This window comes from Saccoglossus kowalevskii, chromosome 8, assembly GCF_978046115.1.
Source record: "Saccoglossus kowalevskii chromosome 8, keSacKowa6.1, whole genome shotgun sequence".
Taxonomy (NCBI): Eukaryota; Metazoa; Hemichordata; class Enteropneusta; family Harrimaniidae; genus Saccoglossus; species Saccoglossus kowalevskii.
The window spans coordinates 19,443,234-19,467,805 of NC_140648.1; the positions used below are offsets into that span (position 1 = coordinate 19,443,234).

The following is a 24,572-nucleotide window of genomic DNA, read 5'->3' on the forward strand; positions in this document are numbered from 1 at the left end:
TATCACGTGTATAATATACCGCTTACTGTGTGTTTTCAGCGTTATCAAAGGTACCCGCAGCACAGTACTTATAATTATATACATACGTATACATCATAAAACAATCAACAGTATTCCTCTCACAAAAGACCGGCACTCGAGGCCAACCATGTTGACAAGGAATCCTACTTCTGTGTTTCCACATATGCAGGTGATTAAACAACGTGTATGTGACACTAAACGGCATGTCCGCGTCTCATTTTCTAAAAATCTAAAAATTGAATACCCCATCCGTAACATCAGAAATAAACATCTTTAATCATGAGTTAGTTGACACTCAGTGCATTGTTCGTGTTTTACATTTTTGTACTTAACGGAGTATTGTTGATGGAATGTGTCGGTCAAACATCAACAAATATAAGTACATTTGAGTGTACGTTTAATGTTTTTAGTGCTTTAAGCTTGCAATCATAGCTGAATCCGATTATCAAATTGAAAAGCGTTTTGCGATAAGCAAAGTGAACACACTGTTCTAACCAGGTCAACACACTGCCCTGCAACAGCTTGCTTTTACCGCATGGCTAAGGGAGCTTCGATTACGTCGACGTCCGCTTAAGGGGTCGCGAAGTTGGCGCTCTCAGGCTGATTCTGTTCAGGATTTGAACCATTCACTGTTCAGCTACCTTGTATCTGATGGGATGTCAACTTGTGTTCGGGTTGTACTGATGAGTTACACGTTGGTTTTTTTGCAGGTTTGCCGCATTTGGAATAGCATCGTCCCGAATCTAAATGTTGATTTCATCGAGTAGACGGAAACGGAATGGTGCCATTTTGGAACCCAGAAACGGTACAAGCTTTGCGTTTGACACTGTTAGCTGCGTTACTGTTATGGACATACACGGGCGCTGTAGGTGCTGTATCAGGAAATCCGGTACACCAAGCAAGTGTAGATAGCGGCGATGCCGAATCGCCGACGGTGCTTCTACTGGGAGCGATGTTAACAGATCCCAAACATAAACACGTGATTGAGAAAACAATTGACACACTGCAGGCCAACATGTCGAGCCTTTCGAACGTTAAAATAGAGATCATGGACGAGTACATAAACCTCACCGAGCATTTGAACGTCATTCACACCATCTGTCAGAAAATGATACCAAAAGGAATTACTGCGCTGATCTCGGCGATTGAAGGGGAAAATTACGTGGATGTTCATATTGCGACAGGATTTGTGTCTATGATTTCACAGTATATCAACCTGCCAGTGATAAGTATTAACCAGGCTACAGTAACAAAGCTAGACGCGCACGCGTCGAAGGTGAGTTAACGAGTCGCTAAATACCAAGTCCATTAGAAACTTCCGTAACGGAATTCAAATATCATTTGTTCACTGTCGAAAGAACATTTTGGCTCGTTCAAATGACGTGGTAGATTACTAAAGCATTTTCTAACATAATGATTATTTTAATTGCAATACAAATAACGGAAGTTGTTCTTTTTGGAAAACATATAAATTAATGGCATACGGCATATATACACGTCATTGTGGATTGTTTAAAAAAATATATAACTCCACGCGTTTGCATCCCACTCTTTACAATCTTACTAAGACATTTGGTTGCGAAATCCTCAACGTAAGCCTCATGAATATTGTTACACAAGTCATGATATCAAAGAAGTATCTAATAGCTCTGGTGATTGTTCAGTAACATTTTTTGTGTGATTAGGAAATCATTGTCAGTCGTATTAATCGTGCGTGGAATAATCGATTCGAAAACGTATTGCAGTAGCATTGTCTAACATCCCTCAGTATGCCTGGCACGAGTGAAAAATACAAATACTTTTTTTTTGCTGTGTGCACTGAGCTGCCCCAATTTAGTATGTTATATATGTGCGACTCCTTGATGTCGACAGAGGAAGCGGTTTTTACAGTGATTTACATGCTAGTATTATATATCTGTAAATGTACAAATAGATTTTAAACATGGCGCAGAATTTCTCATCGATTTAGTAATATATATTTGGTAAACCCAATAAAGTGCGCATACGACATCGATCACATATTATCACGACTCATGAATAATAATAAACAGGTTTTCTATATATTCGAATTTTTTTTTTATTTTATTCTGACAGTGTTTTTACACATGCCTGTGTTTTTGTTTTGTTTTTATTCTACGCAAGCAATCATTATTTATTAGGTTGTTCAGATGTGTCATTTTACTGACACATAAAAATAGCATCACGTAACACCTACTATTCGCTGCAAGTATAGATGTCGATATTCCGTATCTTCGATTGCCTTGTGAGTTGATATACATTGCAAACAGAGGCCGCCTGGAGGCCATAATGCTAAAACATGTGTATTTCAATCCTAGTGAATATTAACAAATTGGCACAGCGGCTTCTTCCATTTCTGCGGATTTGTGTCAGAAACATCTCGATCAAGTCTTGTTTAGGCCGTTAGCCTTTTTTACCCCGACTGGAAAAGGTGGTAGCGTCAGAATCGATGCGAATTGAAAGATAACATCGAAACTCAGATTATTTAAAACATTCCCATTTAGATTATTGAGGCGATTAGATTCATGTTCCCACAAGCGGCCATTTTGAAGCAAGCACTTTACGAAAAATTCACACAGAGGCATTTGGGTAATTCCGTATGCCATATGCATCAGCGTCGAGTATTCACCAATAGATTCTCTCTACTTTAGAGAGCCATTTGGGGATTTCATATTCGTAATTTACCAGAGATAGCGGATTTCAGTCAGTGGTCATTAAACAATGATGCGATATAGAAGAGGTAACCAATGTAACCGGAAACGGAAGAGATTGATTGATCTATAATTATGTTTCACATATTTCAATCATCCGGAAGTCATAAAAAGCTCTTTCCGCGTGATAGGCTCTGGTGTTGAGCATGTGCACATCAAGCAACCTGCGTAAGCAACTAGTTTAAACTAGTGTAGTATATATATCGCCAAATGTAGTTTATGTTGAAGCTGCTTGTTTTTTATCAGAGAAAGTGGAGAGTTTTGATAAATGTTCACAATGGAATACTCCACCGTTTTCCTGACGTGATTACCTGGCACATTCATATGGAACATACTGTATTTTTTTCTGTTAACCACGTCCACTATGTCAAATACTATATACCCCACTAGTATTATTTTGGCAATGTCCGCTTTAAACACCTGTTATTTTCAACGTGTATGATCTATTTTGTTGTACCAAATTAGTGTGCCAAGTCGCGTAACACTCTTTGTGTTATAATTCAATGAAAGATGTGTGGTGATTTAATTGGGTTTTAAGGGTGGTAAATAGGGGTCTACTTTCTCTGATGGTGTTTTGTATTCATCCGTTTATATCACTCTGAAACACAATGCTGAACATAAATTTCTTATAGTCACCTGAAAGAGGTCATTTGATGTCAGTATGATTAACATAGAAGAGTAGGCTCTTAAAAAGAACATATATAATGATAAAATTGATAGGTTACGTAATGAATTGAATACTTAATGAATTGCAATAATCTATTTGAATAGTAAACACTGTTTCTTCATTGGTTGCAATTCACAATAATGTAATTTTGCGCGAGCTACAATCCATTTCTTTGAAACACTGAAAAAATGTTGTAGAGAAATAGTCATGTTTACATTCGAAGGTAGACATTTTAATAAAAACTTTATATTTATAAATACATAGTAGAAAGACTGTCAACATAATAGTAAATTGGGACGTGGAGTAATGTATAAATTCATCGGATTACGATACATAGTTTAACGAAATATTATTTTCGTCATTCATTTTATAATAATCTATAAGCAAATAAAGGCGTGAACATTCGCGATTCATATAGTTATTTTTATCAGTCGACGGTAAACTAATTAAATTATCTGGCACAACACGATCACATTATACAAAATATCAAACATAATTGCACTGCATTTTTTGATAATTAATCATTTGACATGTTTGGTCGAGTTGGCTGAATATAACCCAACGTAAAAAGATAAATTCTTACAGCTATGAAATTACCGACATTTCATTATTATATACCTTTTAAACGATACTGCTGTAATGAATTACGGCAACACAATATTACGTAGATGTAGTATACGGTTTTGTTCATCGGAGACAAATACGTGAGTGGCAGTTCTATATAACTCGTTACCGTTACTTTTTCTTGTTTTATTTCTCGTAGCTATTTAAGCTCACGCTTGAAAACCCAACCATGACACAGGAGATAAAAAACGAGTGTGCTTGACATCACATAGGTACAACGAGCATCTCATCAGAGCAAACACGTCAGGAGTGAACATATCTTTCAGTGAATGTATCGAGCATAAAACACGATAACGACATGAATGTTTTATTTATAGGTTATTAGAGTCAAAAATTTCCCTCTAAAAATCATTTCCCGGGTAAAATATGTAGACCAATTATCGTCGTTTGCCAATTCTTCATGCATCAAGAGACAAAAATAGTTTAATATTTGATTGGTTGGGCGAAAATTTGCAGGATGTACTGTTTACAAATTGGCAATTCGTGCTGCATCCAGAGACTGAAGTGTTTAAATATTTGATCTGTCATTGGTTCAGCCAGTATTGCTTGGAATATATGTACACAAGTAAAACTCAATCATACCTAGACGAAATTCAACGTCTGTGGAGGAAAACGTTAGTTCCAAGAAAAACAGCATTTAAATCATCATTATTCTCACCCATGCTTTTTTCATTCCATCACAGTTCGTTCAAAAATAGATTCTTGTACAAGAATATTTATTTGTCAGGTAAATGTCCCGAGCATTAAAGTCTCACCATATATGAGACTCATGAGAGATACTCATGTTTATGTCTTTTTTTATGATCTCACGTTTTACAATCGTTTCTTCGTCCGATCAGTTTGACACGTAAACGTGTCCTCCCGATTTTTGCTATTCATTTACCCATAAATCATTGCGACAGTAGGAATATGCTGTATAGATCACACAGGGCACGTGGAAACGAGTGAGTAATCACGTTAATTGGAGACTGGTAATCGATAAATGTTTAATATATTAGAGTAACTGTATATCGAAAATCGATTTCTTGAATCGAAAATTGTGATTTGCAGTTCAATCGTTACATATTCTTAGGTATCTGTGTGATTAGGAACAGAACAATGACGTTGTCATACTAGCCATCTTGGGATTGCTCTAACGATTGCAAAACGAAAACGAATTCAGCCCGTATGTCTGAACGGGTGAAACAATCCTGAGTACAAACATAACCTGTTGAACAAGTTGTCGAATCACTTTACTCATATCTTATACTAAACAAAATGGCTTGATTATTTTAGTATATTATGTGTTAAGAACTTAGTTGATATCAAAAGAATGGCTCGCTGTAGGCATTCTTGATTATCAGAAGCATTGATGCTCAGTGCGGCATCGGGCATTGCTTTTGCGTGTTTGTTTAAATTGAGAAAAAAAACACTTTACCTGGCGTTCAAAACAAAATATTTCAACACCGAAATCTGTACTGTCTTAAAATCGTTTTCTATCACGCCTAGGTCGACACACTAATTAGTCATGTTCGGCGTATGTCTGGGTGCATCTCTTCAAGCACTTTGGGACCTTATTAAGGTGACACCAAAGGCATCACATTATAATCATACGGCGTCATACCTACAAATGCCGGAGACTTGACAATTCGATCTTCGAGTAGAAGGCAATGGAAAAGGTCAATATTGTTAATTAACATTCCCGAACGCGCACCTAATAACTGAGTATTAATTTTCAATCGTGGTTTAAACTCAATCGCAAATGGAAAATCTGGGAAGATCTCCCGCAACGTGACCGGAAAACCATAGCACATGGAGATTTGCTTAGCTTCGCAAAGTAAATAATAACATTTATTTTGTTACACTTGAACTTGAGTGTCTCTATGCCGTGTTGAATGGTTTAGGATTGATGACAACTCAAAAGTGTGCGATATTGACACAGTATCGCTCTTTAAACACACGTAGTGCTGTTTGTCAGATCTTTGCAATGAAACAAACACGCTGTTTGAACAAATGAGTCAATATCAAGTGGTATGCTTTCATGTGTGATTGACAATGTTTACTAATGATCTTTAGGTTTGCGATAGTCGGATTACGTTTCACTGAAAATAAGTCGAACCCAAACAAATACTGTATGTATGAGCTCGTGTACAGAATCACGAATGCGATTAACGTTCTTATCTGGTGCCTAGGATATATATTCCTGATCCACTAAATGGGTAGCGACCTTATCATTATCCGAGTATCGTATCAAGTACAAGTGCGTTTGAATAAATCACAATCTCTTGATATCACTGTCACCTTTATAACGATGATATCGCTGCAGTACGACGTCATTCCCCGACTGAGATTATTGATTATCTACACAGATATAGACACAATTGCATTTCCGAAAAGAGAATTTAGAACACTTATTGCTATATATAATACTTTTTAAATCTGTGACGCTATGGAAATAAGTAATCACCACTAACATGTCAAACTAAGTTAGGATCTGTATTAGGGCGACCGCAATGAGTAAACTCCTGTTTGCAGTTTGTGTGCGAGAATATTGATTTTTGCAGTGTATCCAGTTTGGCAACATCTCAAATTCAAGTACGATTGTGTGATTTGAATTGTGGATGTCACCATGTTTCTGGCGTCACTGCTGTATTCGGTAATCATTCTTGGCGATTATGTCCGCATCAGATGCATTCTATAATGATTGTGCCAATATAACCTAATTGCAGAGATTTTACAGAGAACCGTGGGCAACAAAATTAGTGTAGTCCTGATTTCTCTGTAAAAAAGTACTTTCTTTAAAACAGCGGCTCCGTGTCTATAACAGAGAAAATGGCCACTCAAGCGTGCTAAATCAATACGTGGTGCTCGGAATCCCTTATTTCGACAATCAGAAAGCGTGGGGTACGGTATTTTTTAGTTGTCGTACACAACCATGAATATATAAAAGATACATTTGCGATGTTAGCTTACACTTAATTAATGACAGTTCAGCGTAATTTCCTCATAAAAAAACTACAAGAAAGCATGAATTCATCTCAGGCTGCTAGGTGTGTTTATGAAGCATGGTACTAATGTTGTAAGTGTTATGTTCTAAATTATTATACGATCATTTGGGGACTGTAGAAATAAAGACGAATTGATCACAATGCAAAATATGTACGCGAATAAATCATTGTAAAACTATATGCGTTATTGTTTTATGGGAAATGCAACTTGTATAGATTTTATAGTGTGTAAAACATTGCAACAATACTTACTTTATTGGCGTATGTTTACACACAAACAGACACTAGCGGTTACTAAGCCAGTTAACTTGTATGGTTCGGCTTTTTTCAGCGCCAACCGAGTAGAACGCTGTCCTGAAAGGCGAATCTATGAAGACAGGTCCAATAAGGGGAGTCGAAATGGTGATCATCCCACTGTCGGAACTAAAAAAAAGGGATTTCCATATTCATAGAATCATGTATATCTTTTAGAATTATTTGGTATTTGTCAGTGTCATTAATGACCCGAATAAGACACACAGGTCAGGCTAGGCTCACGTATCTGATGACAACATGCTCTGGCATGACTTCTCTTTGCGTGACCACATCGTCATCAGCCCTCATAAGTTGGGACTTGCTCGGAATATATCTGTCACCAGTCAACAAACAAACGCACAGTTTGTTGAGTTGATTTCACTCTTAATTGACTATTTTCATTGTGCTAATAGAAGTCTAAGTACTTAAAGTTAAAACCTAAAACGACAATAAAAACTAAAATTTCATAATTAGTGAAGTACGTTCGTGCATAATTTTATTTTGAGAGAAAACGCCCAGCAGAAGAGGCAACTAAAAATGTCAGGTTTCACATTGTGTGTTTTGGTGGAAACGAACGAAACGCACTTATGCCTGAGTGAACCTAGCATTACCGTAACTGTATTAGTTTACAAGTATAGTATTTCACGTTCAGTAAATCAAATCCAAAAAACTGCATTCAATAGATTGAGTTGCTTCCTTTCCCAATGCCAATAAGTTCTTTCAAAACAGATAATAGTGTAGCGAAAGATAGCACATGGGATTAACACCTGCGATTAAAATGATAAAACAGCTGTGTACCTAGTAAACAACTGGGCGGGTTATGCAAATTGCATTCTCTATGACGCACATGGTTACATGATCCCCGCATTGCATCGAGATTTAACACGTGAAAGTAGTACTGTAATCTAGTAGGAGTGAATCGAGTCAGATATTTCGAGATTTTTACCACCTCGTGTGCGGGTTTTTAACAAATTTAAAATAACACAATTTGTTTACCACGGGGACTGTTTATAGACTGTGGGAACAATATAGCTCAATACAATTATACATATATGTAATTTATAAATAGAAACAAGTATGTATACTGGTCAGGCTTACATATTCGATACAACACAAAAACTGCGTGGAACCATAGCTTACTAAGTACAACAATTATGCTTATTAAACGCGGTCTTCACTACGCACGAACGCAGATACCGGTTACGAAATTACGCACTACACACACAGCAATATTAGTAATGACCAACATTTGAAAAAAAATATCATATAAATAAACTGGCCAAGAAAATAATAAATTCTATAAATTAGCAAACATAGTATAATAACTGAAATTCCAGGACTAACTGGTGTGAGTGTAAGAATGTTCTGTACCCGAAATTGTGAAATTTACGTTTGTCAAGCTGTAGTAACTAGAGTTAACGAAATGAAGCATCAAACTCTACCTTCGCAGCTGTTTCAATAGTCTTCCTTTCAAGTTTGGCTTCAGACCTCAATGTTAATCGGTTTGGTCATAGTAGTACATGGCTCCACTCACCAGACCTCAGAGTCATTCAAAGCGTGGACCCCTTCTGCTGGGCAGCAAACTAGAAACATGCTGCCCAACTTTTGAATAACGACCATATGACTTAAAAGTCTATTGTGTCAATCGTCGTACATTGATTACCCAGATACTCATCCAGTGAAGTCCAGGGTCGACATCTGGGGCACGTAGCAAGACCCACTTTCAGATATTTGCAGGTTTCGTGTTAAGTACGTTTAACTCAGGGTTATAACTCCTACCTCTGAATGTGGGTTGTTGTTAGATTACACTACGATAATAAATAAATACAAAATTACATCTCTTGTGTACAACACGTAATTCGTACTAGACTAGTACTAGACTCCTCGTGACAATACATGTTTCCAGTAAAATACAAGACCTTTGTTGTCATAGCAACTAATTATAAACATTTCAAAAATAGTTAATCAAAATCAAATCATTTTTATTTCTAAATCAACCAATCACTTCTCTGATACTACAACACTTTCGAGACATGACTCTGCGGCAGAAAGTCAGTGAAACACATTGCTTTGCATTTCCAGATTCCATTGACGCGACTGTGCAATGTTTATCGAAAGCACTATTCAGACAATTACGACACAATTTATAATAATCAGTCAACAGACGTTTTCTGCGCATTAACGTCGTTTCGATGAGAAGTATGTCAATCGGAATGCCATGCAGGCACAGAACCGTTTTAAGATAACTACGGACCTAACATTCCAAGATTTCACCTGTATTAACCGTATTAGATATAATCTTTATTGAATTTAACAAAAGTAACCTGTAATTTATTCGATTATAATACTGCATTATATATTGATATATAAGGTCATGAACTCTACCACACGCAAAACTATAATGTAGTTAGTATAGCATATGTAAATATATGCCTTTGTAACAGACTTACCTGGAATAAATGACGAAAAGCAATTTGTTTGTCGTTTGTGTTTGACAATAGATGATGGTAGCAGCCGGTTTATTGCTCATGTCATTTTCAGATTTCACGTTACCAAGACTCTGAAAATAAACTGTACTGGATAAAATAATTCGGTTGTCATTTGAATCATAGGTAACAGAATTAACCTTTTGACCACGAATTGATTGCTTCTGTATATCACATTTGAAACTGTGTTAAAATGATACAATAAATCAGAAGATCTGAAAAATAAGTATTCACATTGCTCGAGTGACAAACACATTGCTTCTGCAAACTGCAATGTAGCTATTAATATATAATAAACTTATGTTCTCAAGGGCAAAAGACAAATAACCTTACACTGTCTGCGCATTAGCAAAATGAACTTTGCTCGTCTGGGGCGTAAGATAGAATATTGCATTTCGTGAAATGATTTAACAAATAAACACAAAACTAGGACACCCACCCTCGATAGCCATGGGCAATATTATTTTATTGAAAACCTCAAATGGAAATTTTTCACCGAGTTAGCCTAATAACACATGTGCACAGTTATTTCAATCAAATTTACATTCAATTCATTTACGTCGGGTCACATGTAATCCTAAACATATTAAGCGATTTGCTGCTCCCTACAAGGTAATATTCTCGCTTTCAATTTGCTTAAATTGTCCTACATGATCATATTACCATTCGGATGTACGTGGCTAACTTCTTTACTGACCCTATGTTTAACCTTTCAGTTTCCCGTTTTTTTTTGAATTGCTTTCACATAAATTGATGTCAAATGATACAACTAATCCGCCCTAGAGAGCTTGTCACATACACCCATGCTGTCAAATCGAATCGTGCCCGCTAGACTATTAAAAACAAGTATTGAACGGTGGTAGATACATTATATGAGGGACATACACAAGTCTCGTTGATCTCTCGCTCTTAATGAGATTGCGGCGGCCATTATTGTTTAAAGTGTATTGAATGTGTATTCACATATCTATGTTCAATGCGTTTAACTTCAATGCGTTCTCAGTTCAATTTATAAGAGAGAATGGGAGAATTTTCATGTCGTTTATTCAAACAAATTATCGTTGTATGTGAATTTGTAACACTGGTGAATACTTGGATGTGTGATTTTTTGGACGTCATGAAAAGGTCTATTCTAGTCGATGAACGTCTGAAAAATATAATATATATAATATTTCTGGCATAAAAAATTGGAATGACTGTTATTCTTCATATGTTTTTATATTTATGATATGTGCCATATTTCAGTAATACAAATAATACTTATGGTGCCGTACGTTCCCAATATGTGTACGTTGTCAGAGCCGATTGCAACAACCCTAATTATTTAGTAAGGTCAAACTAACAAATTGAGTTTTGCAGATAATCATCTCACGTGTGTGCGTTTAAAAGATGTACACTTTAGATCAGTGTAAAGTAATTAAAACCGTCGATTGCATTATATATTTCGTGCCAACTTTTTGTTACATCTATATGTCATCTGCATCTATCAGTTAATAATATATGTTTCTGTGAATTGACTTCATAATTAACACGTGAGAAAGAATCACATTAGTTGTGTATGTTTGATATCATATTAGCGACACCTCATGCATACTAGATTACGTCACATGCATGCAATTCGTATATCACTCAAGAATAGGGAGGTGGGAATGCGTTAACACTCTAAAACGCATCACTAGAAAGCATGTACCGCAAGGCATCACACATATTAAAATGGTCGTTCGAAAAAAAAAAACTCTAGGCCTTTATTAGTCATAGCTATATATGTAGTATGTTTAGACACGTGGTGTTAGTTTTATATCACATATACTATGCTACGGACGAGACATGACCGAGTTATACCATCGATCTTATTCGATATTCTCTCAGCCGAAGTGCGCGTGTCAGGAAATAACGACGCTGAACGATGAACACACATATTGTAATGTCAAAGTAATTGAATAAATCATGATGTGATATGGCTGAATATTTGTTCTTATTAGATTGGAATTAAAGCGTAATAACTGCGAAACGATCAACCAGGTACAACGTTGAAAAAAATATCACGCAGTTCGCGCAAAGTCACGAAATTATTGAAATTCGTGAATTACTTCCATGTAGAATTTCATGTAGAAAAATAAACGATGAGTTTAACCACATCCGTCAGCGAAAGCATTAACGATAGATAATACATCTACCGTCATAAATGTTCATACAGTATTGCCAGGAATAAACAATGATGCGATTTATGGTAAATATGCAAATACGACTACTAGCATGTTATTCAGATCTATTTTTACTCGTGGTTGTTTCCATGGAGCTTTCATATTCAATAAAGTGTGCAAAGGAAAGAAATGATAACCTTTGATTGAAAACAAGGAAATGGATACCCTAACTCGCAAGAAATATGATCGTATATGTTAACTACTTTGCATAGATTATCTGCATCGCGAATTACAGAGAATGACCTATGGGCAGATGATAAAGTGCTAATATCTCGAATAATATTTTTAGCCCGTAGTTACGCACTAAGGCATGCGTATACCAATAAATTACGATAAGGTTAACTCATTCACCATAATGCTAAATGTACTATGATGAATGCAATATAATGAGATTCAACAAACGGGTGTTAGTGTAACACAGAATCGCTAGCGCCTGTCACATATTTCCAATTATACATACTATGAATACATTATGGCTTATCTCTAACTAATCAACCAACCATAACCACTTAGAAAACATTTCCACACCTTCAACAAGGAAGGCTGTAAGTGTCCCCTGGGAGATCATTTTGTTTTCGATATCCAGTTTCTAAGAATATTCGTCTTATTTATCCATCAATGTATGTGACCACGCGTATTACTTTATAAATTTTGTATTGTATAGATTGTACTTTCTAAGTAGAATAATCGTATGGAAAGGTCACGGGTGAATTGTACAAAACGACGTTCATCACCCGCTTATTAATTAAATATCACGTGTTTTATGATGAAAGTATAAATAATATTTTGAACAAGGATAATTTTGTATTTCTTCACTCTAAATTTGTTCCTGCATTATCTTGATTTATATATCACATAACTTTTTAAAGATTTTTATTTGTTCAAATTTGTTGTCGTAATCAGCCTCGCTGCGCTGAATGATGTGCCACTCACGCAACCAGCCCCCACATGTCTGGATTTTAAAGATAATGAGCTGTTCGTCATCGATTGCTTGTTTGAACATCTGCACAGAATAAGTAGATTACTTTAAGACGATTTTTAAAAATTGTGAAAAGTGTGTATGTTGAACAAAAGATTTAAAAATATTTTTGTTTATAATAAATCAATATATTCCAACTATACAATCAGCATCACTGGACGTTGATCAGTCCCGTGTCAAGGTATGTGTATATTTCACTGGATTAAGTGCAAACCTGTACTTCATGCAATTACACAGATCCACTGTCGATGTTCGCATAGTGATTGCGAATTTAAGTCGAGAGTTGAAACCTTCAAAGACTGAAAATTCGAGTAGCGAGATATAGATTGATGTTTGCTGAAATATGCATTGTAGTAATATGCAAGTAGTTCACATGTTATATACACGAGTTTTTAGGTCGAAACTGAATTTACCTCTGTCTTTATTTCAAATGCAAACTTGTAAATAAATCGAAATTGAAGTGATCGTACAAATTTGACTAGGTAACAATACGGATGTACAAGAATATTAGGATCAATGTTGAGAATGTTGAGGTTGCTTTTGATGGCATATACACTTATGCATTGCAACAGTACAGTTCATCAATGCTATCAATCTCCGTCCTCGTTAGTACACTTTGTCTGGATTTTGATCTATGCCGTTTGATTTGCAACGCCATATAAACTACGTAATCACTTCTATTATTTAGTTAATCGACGTTCCGCTTCGTTGTCAACTTACGTAAAAGCACACTCCACGTGAGTTGATGTGAGTTGTCAGTGGGATAATATTCTATTTATAATTCAACAACATTGTCTCGTAGTTTGACGTCAGCATGTCAGAATGATTCCCACATTTAGCTGTCTATTGCGTCCTTTCTGGTGGTACAGCTCGTGTGAATCCCCTTTATTGTATCTATCATCGTGTTCTGCTGTGTTTATTTGTATACCGTATGGGTATTTGTATTAGACCATTTTTGTGGTTACTCGAAAACATATAATTTTTGAATAAGTCATGTAATGCGTCAGCCTGTTCTACCATGAATTGGGGGGAAAACATCTATAGGCGAGGGAATCCATAATCACGCAAAATATGTATTTTGAAAAAAATATTCCGATACAAAAGAACTCACAGTGAAGTAAAATAACGATGTTTGTAACTGAAACAAGAGTAGCACACTCCATAACAAAATTCTACCAAAAATAACAACACAATCTGTGTTTTCTCTTGATAATAATATTCCCATAAATACAAATTTCTACAAAGCAATACTGTCACGTTTCGCAATCTATTCTGCTGTTTATGCTCCCCGTGTTCTCATTAAACTTAACCTGAACATGTACCGATCGGTTATAAATATATAATATGCCAGCGAGTTCAAGTAACTCCAGGGAATGTAGTCACTGTTTTGATTGACATGGATGGGCATATTAGACCACGTTAACCGTATACTCATTATAGTACAACTTATCACTCGTTCCCAAAACAGGCCACTTAGTTTTGATTTTTTATTGTGTGAATATTAGAATACTTTAACATAATGTTCCTGTTAAATTGCCTTACCAGAAGACAGCTAATATACTCCTGGTCAAAATTAACCCATTCGACTATTAAATTCATATGTTTTTGTTTTGTTTTTGCAGACATCTCATTCCAGTTATTTACATGTGGGAGCATCCATGAAGGACCAAGCCAAAGCCATGCTTGCATTTTTGCAATACTATGATTGGTACCACTTTATAATTGTGACTACCATGATCCCAGACCATGATATATTTATTAGCAGTATGGAAAATCTCTTGTTTGAATACGCCGAGTCGTATGACCAGGAGTGGGAGATATGTGATAAAATCGAGATCAACATGGAACACAATCTGACAGCCCAGGTCAAGCTTATTATCGAGAGCGACTGCACCATCGTGCTTTTGTTCAGCTCACAACAAGAGGCACAATTGATAATGGATGAATCTAATGAACATGGAATGATGGAGCATGGAAATGTGTGGATAGGTGCCGAGACAATTCTCCGAAACCTAAACGGGGCTGGGGAAATACCCGATGAGTTCCCAACTGGTTTATTAGCAGTCAAATACAGAGAAAAATCTTACAATGTGGAACGCGCAATACAGGATTCTACCAAGATTTACTTGAATGGACTTGATAGATATGCGAGAAGCATGGGACACAGAGAAACTCTAAAAGACATTGAATTCACAAAATCCTGTTGGCAGAGCAACCACAGGCCGCCCGAGTCGCTCAATAAGTTTGTAAAGTATTTGTCTACATCACCCGATACGGACGATTCTGATGATGATTACGAGTTCGACATTGAGGGTAACCTAAAGAACCCCAAAGTTGTTATAATGAATGTACCAATCTCAAGACGATGGGACAAGGTAAGACGATTGGTCTTCTTCTTTTTTAAATTATTATACGCATGTTTGATTTTAATTATCATAGGAATGCATCTCGCTCCCAAATGTCACTGATGAATTATTAAAATAAAACAGATACCCAACCGAGAACATGCATGTGGCATGGTCTAATGAGTTTAATATCCGGATCATATACGCGTACACACAATTGCACAGTGGCATATATAAATTGTAGCGTTTAAAACAATGTGCTGATTTTTTTTTCCTACCCAAGGAAAGCTTTCGTATCTTTGAGTGCAGCAAAACATTGCAACATACTGGTTTAACAGTCATGATACTGACAGCCATGGCCATATTCGTGAATACATTTTTCAGAGACTCATTGCGATCGATAACGTGCTAGGAACTTAAAGGAAGTATGCAATTGCCTGTAGCTGTAGTCGTCGTGAAGCATATGGAATCACTCATTCAGAAATATCATTACGACCAATTATAGTAAAGCAAAACTACGTGTGAGTCACACTGAGCTTAGCATGTCGGTCTCCCAGAGTGCATCTCGTTTGCATATGTGTAGTTGAATATTCGAGGCATCACTATCATCGCAAGACAGTTCATTCGAATGTCTAATAATAACAGAACCGGACGCTAGATACAATGCATCGCGTGATGTGCTTTTGTGCTTAACTACTTAGCGGAAGGTATTATCCCTATTTGGCGCGATGCAACAATGACGTGTATCTAGCTCAGTGGCGCGCGGCCTAATGCAGTCGCTGAATCGATTTATTTTTCAGCGCACACCATTTTCCATTCATTTGAAATCGTAAGATACCGCCAGGTGGAAATTTGCGATTAAATCCCATTTGTAGGTTGTCACAAGACAGGAAATTAACTAGATTTCTAGGGCAATATCATGATTGATGCCAGTAACGGTCATCCCTAGGGTCAAATCTTCTAGCTGCGAAACTGAAGACGCATGATCATCATGTGTATATGATGTACTTTATATTTGCCCGTACCCGCTGTTTCTGCAAATATAACTTCGCTGTGTGAATTATTTTCTGTATTCAGGTACGAGCATATTTTTCACTAAAACGAAATATGCAAAAGGTTATTATAGCCCGTGAGATATAACACGAATTGTGTAAGGTAGGTACAACAAACGATATTCTGGCGTAAAAATTAATAATTGAAGTGTAAAAATACGAACAGAATTTTCAGTTATGTGCAGATACTATGATATTTAAGACAACTTAATGACTTATTCTATGCCATATTCAGCATTCGGTTCTAGTTTAAGATTGGATATTTGAGCAGAAACAGAAAATAGAAAACCAGTTTTGAAAATTATCATTTGACTCCCTGTCTTGAGGCTAAAGGTAAATTACCTTCCCCTAATAACATTTCAATTGATAAGAACATTATGTGCTACATGTCTGCTGAGGCAGTCAAGGAAACGCTGGTTTTAATCATGATTGTCGCATTTCTAGACATTACACTCGTCAGCTTTGATCATTAGTTGAAATTATGTATGCAACACAGATGTCTATGAAACGTCTCGATCGATGTAGGTTTTGATTACTGTCGCGAAGTAAGTAGCATAAGGATTTTATCCACGGACTTGCCGTAATATAATGCAATCTGCCATATACAGAATATAATATACAGTGTGTAACATTGTGTCACTTTTATAACGTTTACAACTGACATACCTTTCTTAACAGTGGATAAGAACGGGGGAATTGAATCTCTAAATACTAGTTCTGCGTATGGAATAGATAGATGGATGAGATAAATATTTAGAATTCATTAATTTGATATATTTATGTGACGATGTGGAAAATTGTTTATCAATTAGTCACGCGTGTGTTTTATCGTTTGCTTTAGACATCGTCTGCATTGTGTAGAAGTGTCTTGTCAACCTGAACAGTGACCCACGTAAAAGTGAAACATCGTAAATGCAGTAACCATCAGTCAGCATCGTGCAGCTGTATTAATCCAACATTCAATATTTGTATTTCAGAAATGTACTATATCCTTGTATATTTGCTATGCAGATGATGCAACATGAACAAGAATAATTAATTTGTTTGTTTGTTTAGCTACAACATGATCAAAGTCAACACTTCGACTAATATTCTTGAATGAAATAATATACATACTTATATTAATATTATTGCTACTGTGCATGGATAAAATAATTCTTGTAATTATTTAATGATTACAAGTTGATATATAACTATACACGTAAGAGAAGTGACGTTCGACTTGACCGATGAATATCACTAGTTTCAACATTCTTCTCTAGTAGGCAGTTATTCAATGCAATCGTGTTAATATAAAAATAAGTCAGTGTCATATAAGGGTGTCCCCGCTTGAGCGCCTCAGATTCTTATCAAATGGCGATAACATAAGTGTCATTGTAACATCGAGCAACCTCACAATACGATGTTACTATCGCGTCCGCCGTTCCACTGTGGTGTCCATATGTTGGCCTAAGACTGCTTCTCCTGATACGATAAAAGATTCCGCTCAGCTTCTGGAATTGCCTTCTTTGGTGAGGTGATTTTGTCACCTACGAATAATGTGTTTATGTGTGTTCCACCTGCAGTTGCAGTGGGAATTACACTCCAAAAATAAACACAGGTGCATTTTTATGATTTTAATTCGCTCACAGCACATCCGTCAAATATATTCCCAGTGCACTTGGCAGGTAAAACCGTTATAAACCACGATTATGACCCATAATTAATACCTGCATTTATGTTTTGATTTCAGGTTGGAGTTTGGACCAGACACGGACTAGTAATCAACGACATCACGTGGATGGGTGGTCTGCATCAGCAACCAGAGGGATTAACGCCGCATCGGCATATTACGTTCACGACAATCACAGAAGGTTCTTACGTTAGTGTCATAGAGTTGAACGAAGAAGAGTGCACCGCAGGGGTTCGCTGTCGACTACTTGATGATGAAACGGGGTTGGTAAATACTGTCTGTTAATGTCACGATAACATAATATGCATTTGTTTATCAATCGATATGACCCTACTGTGTTCTCTGAGTGAATACAAAAAGTGAAAAGCTCTTTCGATCTTTAAAATAAACAGGTTCGTGCCAAATAATTAAACTGATTAACAAAGAACGCAAGATTCTGTATCGAGCAACACAATGAAATGTTGGACAGAAAATAAATAAATAAATAAATAAATAAATAAATAAATAAATAAATAAATAAATAAATAAATAAATAAATTAATTAATTAATTAATTAATTAATTATGCTGTTCAGGTTTCCGGCACATGCACGAATAGAGTTTTGTCTCATCAATCTAAAACACCTTATCATTCATTACTAGGATTATTCACTCAACACGAGTTCCAATAATTTTAACAGCCAAGCTTTTATGTTAATGAAGAGTAACTTGAACCTGTGTCTTTAGAAGCCTTTACCACTTCCTGGAAAAACTCGTTATAATTTGGGTTCACTGTAATTAACGATCCCATTTCTCTATATTCGAGTTCATGTTACGAGTATGAAGGAAGCTAACCAATTAGTCTAGAACTGTAACATCCTTCACATACCGACAAAGTAAAACAGTATTCTATCCAAGGGGGACTTCGTGCAGAAGAAAAAAAACAGTATTCGATATTTTGTCAATTTACCAAACATTTATTCAAATTGCATAAACCTGAATGAGTCGAGTGCTTGTCAAACATGAACATGTCGACGGACATCAAAAAAGGCACGAATTTAAGAGTTGTGCTCCCTGAATTATTTTGCGCGTGCGTCCGTGCGACCTTGGAAAAATCAGCAGATTACGATGAATTGGTACCAGATCATAGTTTGTTATTTATACACTCACATTTGATGACGTTCAGGTTACGCATGGTATGAGAAGATGATTGTTTAGAAGGGACCAGGTTTCTACCAGAAGGAAATACATAATAAATATTAATTTATTACGCGATATCGGATGTATAAAAACATCGGGGTCAATATCGTACTAAGCTATTGCCTTCAACATGGCGACGCCCGCAACGGATCAATGGTATTATTTGTTCACTGGCTGTAGTTAGTATGATGCTTTTGACATTTGGTGCAATTCTCCAATGAGTGCAATGACTAAAATATTATGTACGAACTGTTATGTAATGCAATAGTTCAATCGCGTTGAGTAGCCTACTGTGTAACATCAACATGAAAGTCCGTGAAGCATACATCAAAGTGTCCCAGTTATAACCATGATTGTACTTAATAACACTGCAATTACGCGAATGTGCAACTGAATGGATTGACAGTTAAATTCCATAACTCTGGAATTTTAGGATATTTTCCTTTGTTGTCGCGATAATATTCACTGCCCCATCATTTGCATGAGCATGAAAATGACAGTTTGATGACGCAATAAATCCCTTAAGCACAAGCCAATTTTTTACTACTCGGTCATCTCGTTTATTCTCTCAAGTTAATTACACTTACCTTATGGCAGGGAAATATATTTAATATAAGTGAAGTGTGTATACATCGAAGGATACAGGGGCAAAGAACTTGCCTAGACTTGATAAATAAATAAAGACGTCAGTATAATAAAGTAATCACCGGTTATATGTGTATGAGTATTTGCGTTGGTTGGTATCCATTCGAACCTGAATATCGCGGTAAAATGATATCAGATCGCGTTATTTTCAGATGGACAATGTATAACTGAAAATACCCTTCTTTTGTTTTTGACGAATTTCGGTTAGTTTGAATTATTATGTCAAACGATTCGGGCGTCGCTTACGCGTTGTAATGCTATGTGTTCTGTGCAGGTTGTAGTGTTTTGGCCATCCTACGAATCGGCGTTTGTTTGTTCAGCTCTACTAGCCACAGGAAAAAGTTTTAAACTCAAAATGTCGGATATTTGTCGCTTATGAAAAATAACTCAGTAATCCCGTGCAACTGAGATTGGCGGCGGGACCCTTTTACACTAATTCAGTAATTATTCATGCAATCCATGTTGAAAGACATGGCACACAGTCTGCAATGTAGAGAATGCTATACATGAAACTACTACCCAATGGTTTAACTGAAATTACTACAAAATACATTGTACTGATGTCTCACATCATCCTGTAAATTCCAGATCAAACGAGCCGCCCATTAAGAATTAAAATGTCGAGCCAGATAACCATATTTAGAATTACATCACACTCTTCCCAAATTGTTCCGGTCGGTTATCGATACCTATCGTTATCAGAGCTAAACCTCTTAAACTCTGAAATAATAAATATGTAAACGTAGTTTGAATCGAACTAGCACAACATCAGTCACTAGCGACGATTATAGAAAAACATTTATATTAATATCTGAGATTGAGTTGCAATCAAGAGATTATTCCGCCAATAATTTTAGACCGTGAATTATGGCAGGAACTCAATCCCGCGTCTTAAGTATGTACATTCCACATTGCGCCGCATTATCATAATTTCTGGAAACGGCAAATATGAGATAATTATTGAAATAAACAAATAACAACTTAGTCTAGTTTTTCATCATTATATATGATATAGAATTATTAAACACGCTGGATTGAGTACAGCTTTTTAAGTCGTACGACTAATACTTTTTCCACCGCACAACCTCGGGTCACAATTCCCGTACCAAGAATCATGTATAAAGTATACTAATCCCTTTTACAAGTATATGTTTATGTTCATGTTAAGACGTTTCTGCTACGAAGAAATTACACTACACACTGTGCTGTTCTGGCTCTGAACTCAATATTAACCAAGTAATGCACGATATTTCTAATGTTGACGTATCGCACCGAACACTACTGTGAGTTCAAAATCAGCTTCAGGGTGTAAAGATATCAGCAACTATATAATTTACAGATGTGTCTAGTAATGTATAAACATTTATAGTACGTATAAATAGTGCATGCCTAAAGCCAGAACATGATGTCGTCTGTTGTGAGTGACAGCCTACACCAGTTTAGCGTGTAATCGATTTTCCAGTACAGTCTCTAGGAAATGTTTGAGGGGCCGACCAGCATTGAATAAGCTACATTACGGGTCCACGCAATCGTATATATCAGTGCCACAAATATATACATATATTTGTTTATTTATGAATTTCAAATATTTGAAAAAACTTTCACAAAATTGGAACTTCACAAATTGGCACCATATAATGTAACTTATATATTGCAATACATTTGTTGGTTTAGTGTCAATGTAAATATTGATGCATAGTCACAATTTGATACTAAAATATTCTGTGATTGATTGAATATTGTTAAAAAAAGAAACCAGCTTTCACTAATACTGTTGTATACATCTTCAAATTAGACCATCCTGAATAATCCATATATCTAGTAACTTTAATCACTCGAGTTATCCGCATAACAGCGACAATCATTGCATATCTTTGCCATTAACATCTGCCCCCAAACTCCCTTCACTGCTGAATATGAGTCTGGCGTATGTGCTAATGACGCAAAAAAAGAAAGAAAAAAACATTCTCGGTGAATCGATTTGCTGAGAATCCGCTTATAGCATACATTTTTGAATCTTCAGTGATTTCAAATGCAAGCCTTCTGGCTCTTTTATGACATTAGTCTATTTACGGCATTGTCTGTGGAAATGTATGCATTTTCCAGAGGGAATTGAGCCTTCTGTTTGTATACGCAGGAGGTTTCTGTGATTAGATTGATCGCTGATCCATCTGAGCACATTAGTTATCTTCAGAAAGTCGAAACGTGACTTGATTGTGCTCACAGTTTGCTTGTTTTGAGGGGTTCGCCAAAATGATTTACCCTGATCGAAATAATTATGTAATTGACTTGTTATACGGTAATTGCGATTTTTGGAGTGCTTTTTCGAATGATCCAATCAAAAAAAGTTACAAGATGTATTGAGTTGTCGCACTTAGGTTACTGATTGCGTAACACCCAACGTACTGTTAAATGCAGTTTTAGATGTACTATGCTATTCATGGTGTCACGTAAACCAGTCAACAGGGTTGGCGACTCCACTTGGAAACCGATTGGTGTAACATTTACAAGGATGAGAATAATCTTATTTAATCTCTTAAATTGAGAAAATATGAATGTCGAATTTACTGGAATGCTTTTAGATCTCCTGTGTTGTACTCTTGCATTAAATAACACTGGTTTTCTATGGAATGCTGGTTTAAACGATACACTTTATACTGCAAGTGACTTTTACACACATCAATAATGCAAAGACTTTGCCTTATGAACAACAATTAAGCATACAGTAGGTTATGCCGTGAACACTGAACTTGTATTTTTTAATTGCAGTGAGCATTACTATAGATGCTGCATAGGCTTTTGTGTAGACCTGCTTCTTCGTCTGAGTCGAGACATTGGTTTTATTTTCGACCTTTACGTGGTCGAAGATCTCAAGTTTGGTGCCAACGAGAATGGCACGTGGAACGGAATGGTTGGTGATATATTAAAAGGCAATGCAGACGCAGCCATAGCGTCGCTTCTCGACACGGCGGCGAGGTCCAGTGTCATCGATACATCTGTGACCTTCATGAAATCTGGAATTAGTGTTTTAGCCAAAAGGGAAGAAGGAATGGTCCCATCTGACGCATTTCTTGGTAAGTCTGCAAAAAAAATTCACTCGCTATGTTACGTGACATACATCAATTCCCTGCTTTAAAATTGGTTTAACATGAACAACGATATCAATAGACTTTAGACATAAATGGTCGCTAAATTCGAGAAAGCAAATATACTTATGTTGGATCATGTGATAGTTTTCTATGTTCTCCTGCCATTTTGTCCATTGTTCCGTTTAGCTTTGGAACCACGGTATTCGGTACATTTGACGCTACAACGGGAGAAAATAGAACACTATTTGAAAATAAAATCCCGTGCCAAGATTTCAATATTTACTAGTCAGCACTTTGATTGGTGGTATATATCTAACTCCCCTAAATCATTTGCGTGTAAGAACTGTTCAAACACCATTTCTAAGTAATATAATATCTTTAAAAACGCTATGAATATGTTAGAGATAATGAATTTAGTGGCTTGTTATGTCAAAAGGGTGTAACCAACTAAGTGGTCTATATTTGCAAACTCTTTGAATTGGCGTGTGAAGAGAAAACAACAAGTGGGTTTGATTTCATTGTATGTGTTGTGAAATCGATTGTAGTCAATAGTTACTGAGGCGAATTATATGATTATTCAATCATATACTGTAATGTTTTCTCAATATGGCCATATTTGTTTGTGTGTCTCATTGAGTTTTTTTTCCGATTTACTAGCTGTGTAGTCTGTAATCGTATCACTATATGCATGTATGTGACTACTGTAAAATATGCTCGTAGGTAATTGTTGTTTCACTTCAAACAAGGCGGTGGAATCTTCACAGAATAAACGAAGATGCCGCTGCGTAAATAGTTAAACATACCATAGTGATCCACACATGTAATTAGCACAATTTTTTATTCAGGTTATTACCTTGACCTTGATGCTTAAACCACATACTACTTGGAATTGTTGTTAGTAGCTGTTCGTCTGACAATTTGTATTATTTAGCAAAGTCCAATTATTTATTGAAACGTGTTCTTTTGGGAAATCACGTTACTATAAATAATGATGACTGATCTTGTGTTAATCAAGGCTGGGTAAATAGTTCTGTTGACACAGTTTTGGTTGTATTTATTTGCTTGGTTGCCCACGGGATAACGGTACCTTACATATTGTTTTTTTTTCAAGAAAGTCGTCCGCATAGATTGCTTTGTGGTTTATCAGCTTACCCATCAAAAAATAAAACATTGCGCGCTTAACAGAATAACTAGAATCTTATCTAACATCGATGTATTTTGTTACCTATCTACAGCGCCATTTGATTACAGTGTATGGCTTCTACTGACAGTCGGCATCGTACAAGTAGTAGCATTAGCCATCTTTGTATTTGAGTGTTTCAGTCCCGGTGGATACGACAGAAGTCTCACCGGTCCTCGAAGTAAGTGCGTGGTCTTGTATGAAAATAATTGAAAATGTGTTTGTGAATACGTTACTTGAATCACAAATCGCACAATGTCACCACGCAATGTGGATGTATATTGTATCACTCCAAACAACGTGTTCAATAATTGATGAACTATGGGTATTTTTGGATGGTCGATATCATTCAAAATATATCGCATCGCACAGTGGGAGTATATACATTTTTCGATTTGACATGGAGGATGCAAATTGGAA

The 24,572-nt window shown here is 36.2% G+C and overlaps 1 protein-coding gene across 1 annotated transcript in view; it reads left to right on the plus strand.

The window, feature by feature from the left end:
- The first annotated feature begins 626 nt into the window (after positions 1-626).
- Positions 627-24,572, plus strand: part of LOC100369660 (glutamate receptor ionotropic, NMDA 2A-like) — a 29,562-nt gene continuing 5,616 nt past the window's right edge. The window contains exons 1-5 of the mRNA XM_085502310.1: positions 627-1,297; positions 14,614-15,366; positions 18,121-18,323; positions 22,653-22,957; positions 24,208-24,333. Coding sequence (XP_085358436.1) covers positions 800-1,297; positions 14,614-15,366; positions 18,121-18,323; positions 22,653-22,957; positions 24,208-24,333 — 1,885 coding nt within the window. The 5' untranslated portion in view covers positions 627-799. The remainder of the gene's footprint in view (positions 1,298-14,613; positions 15,367-18,120; positions 18,324-22,652; positions 22,958-24,207; positions 24,334-24,572) is intronic.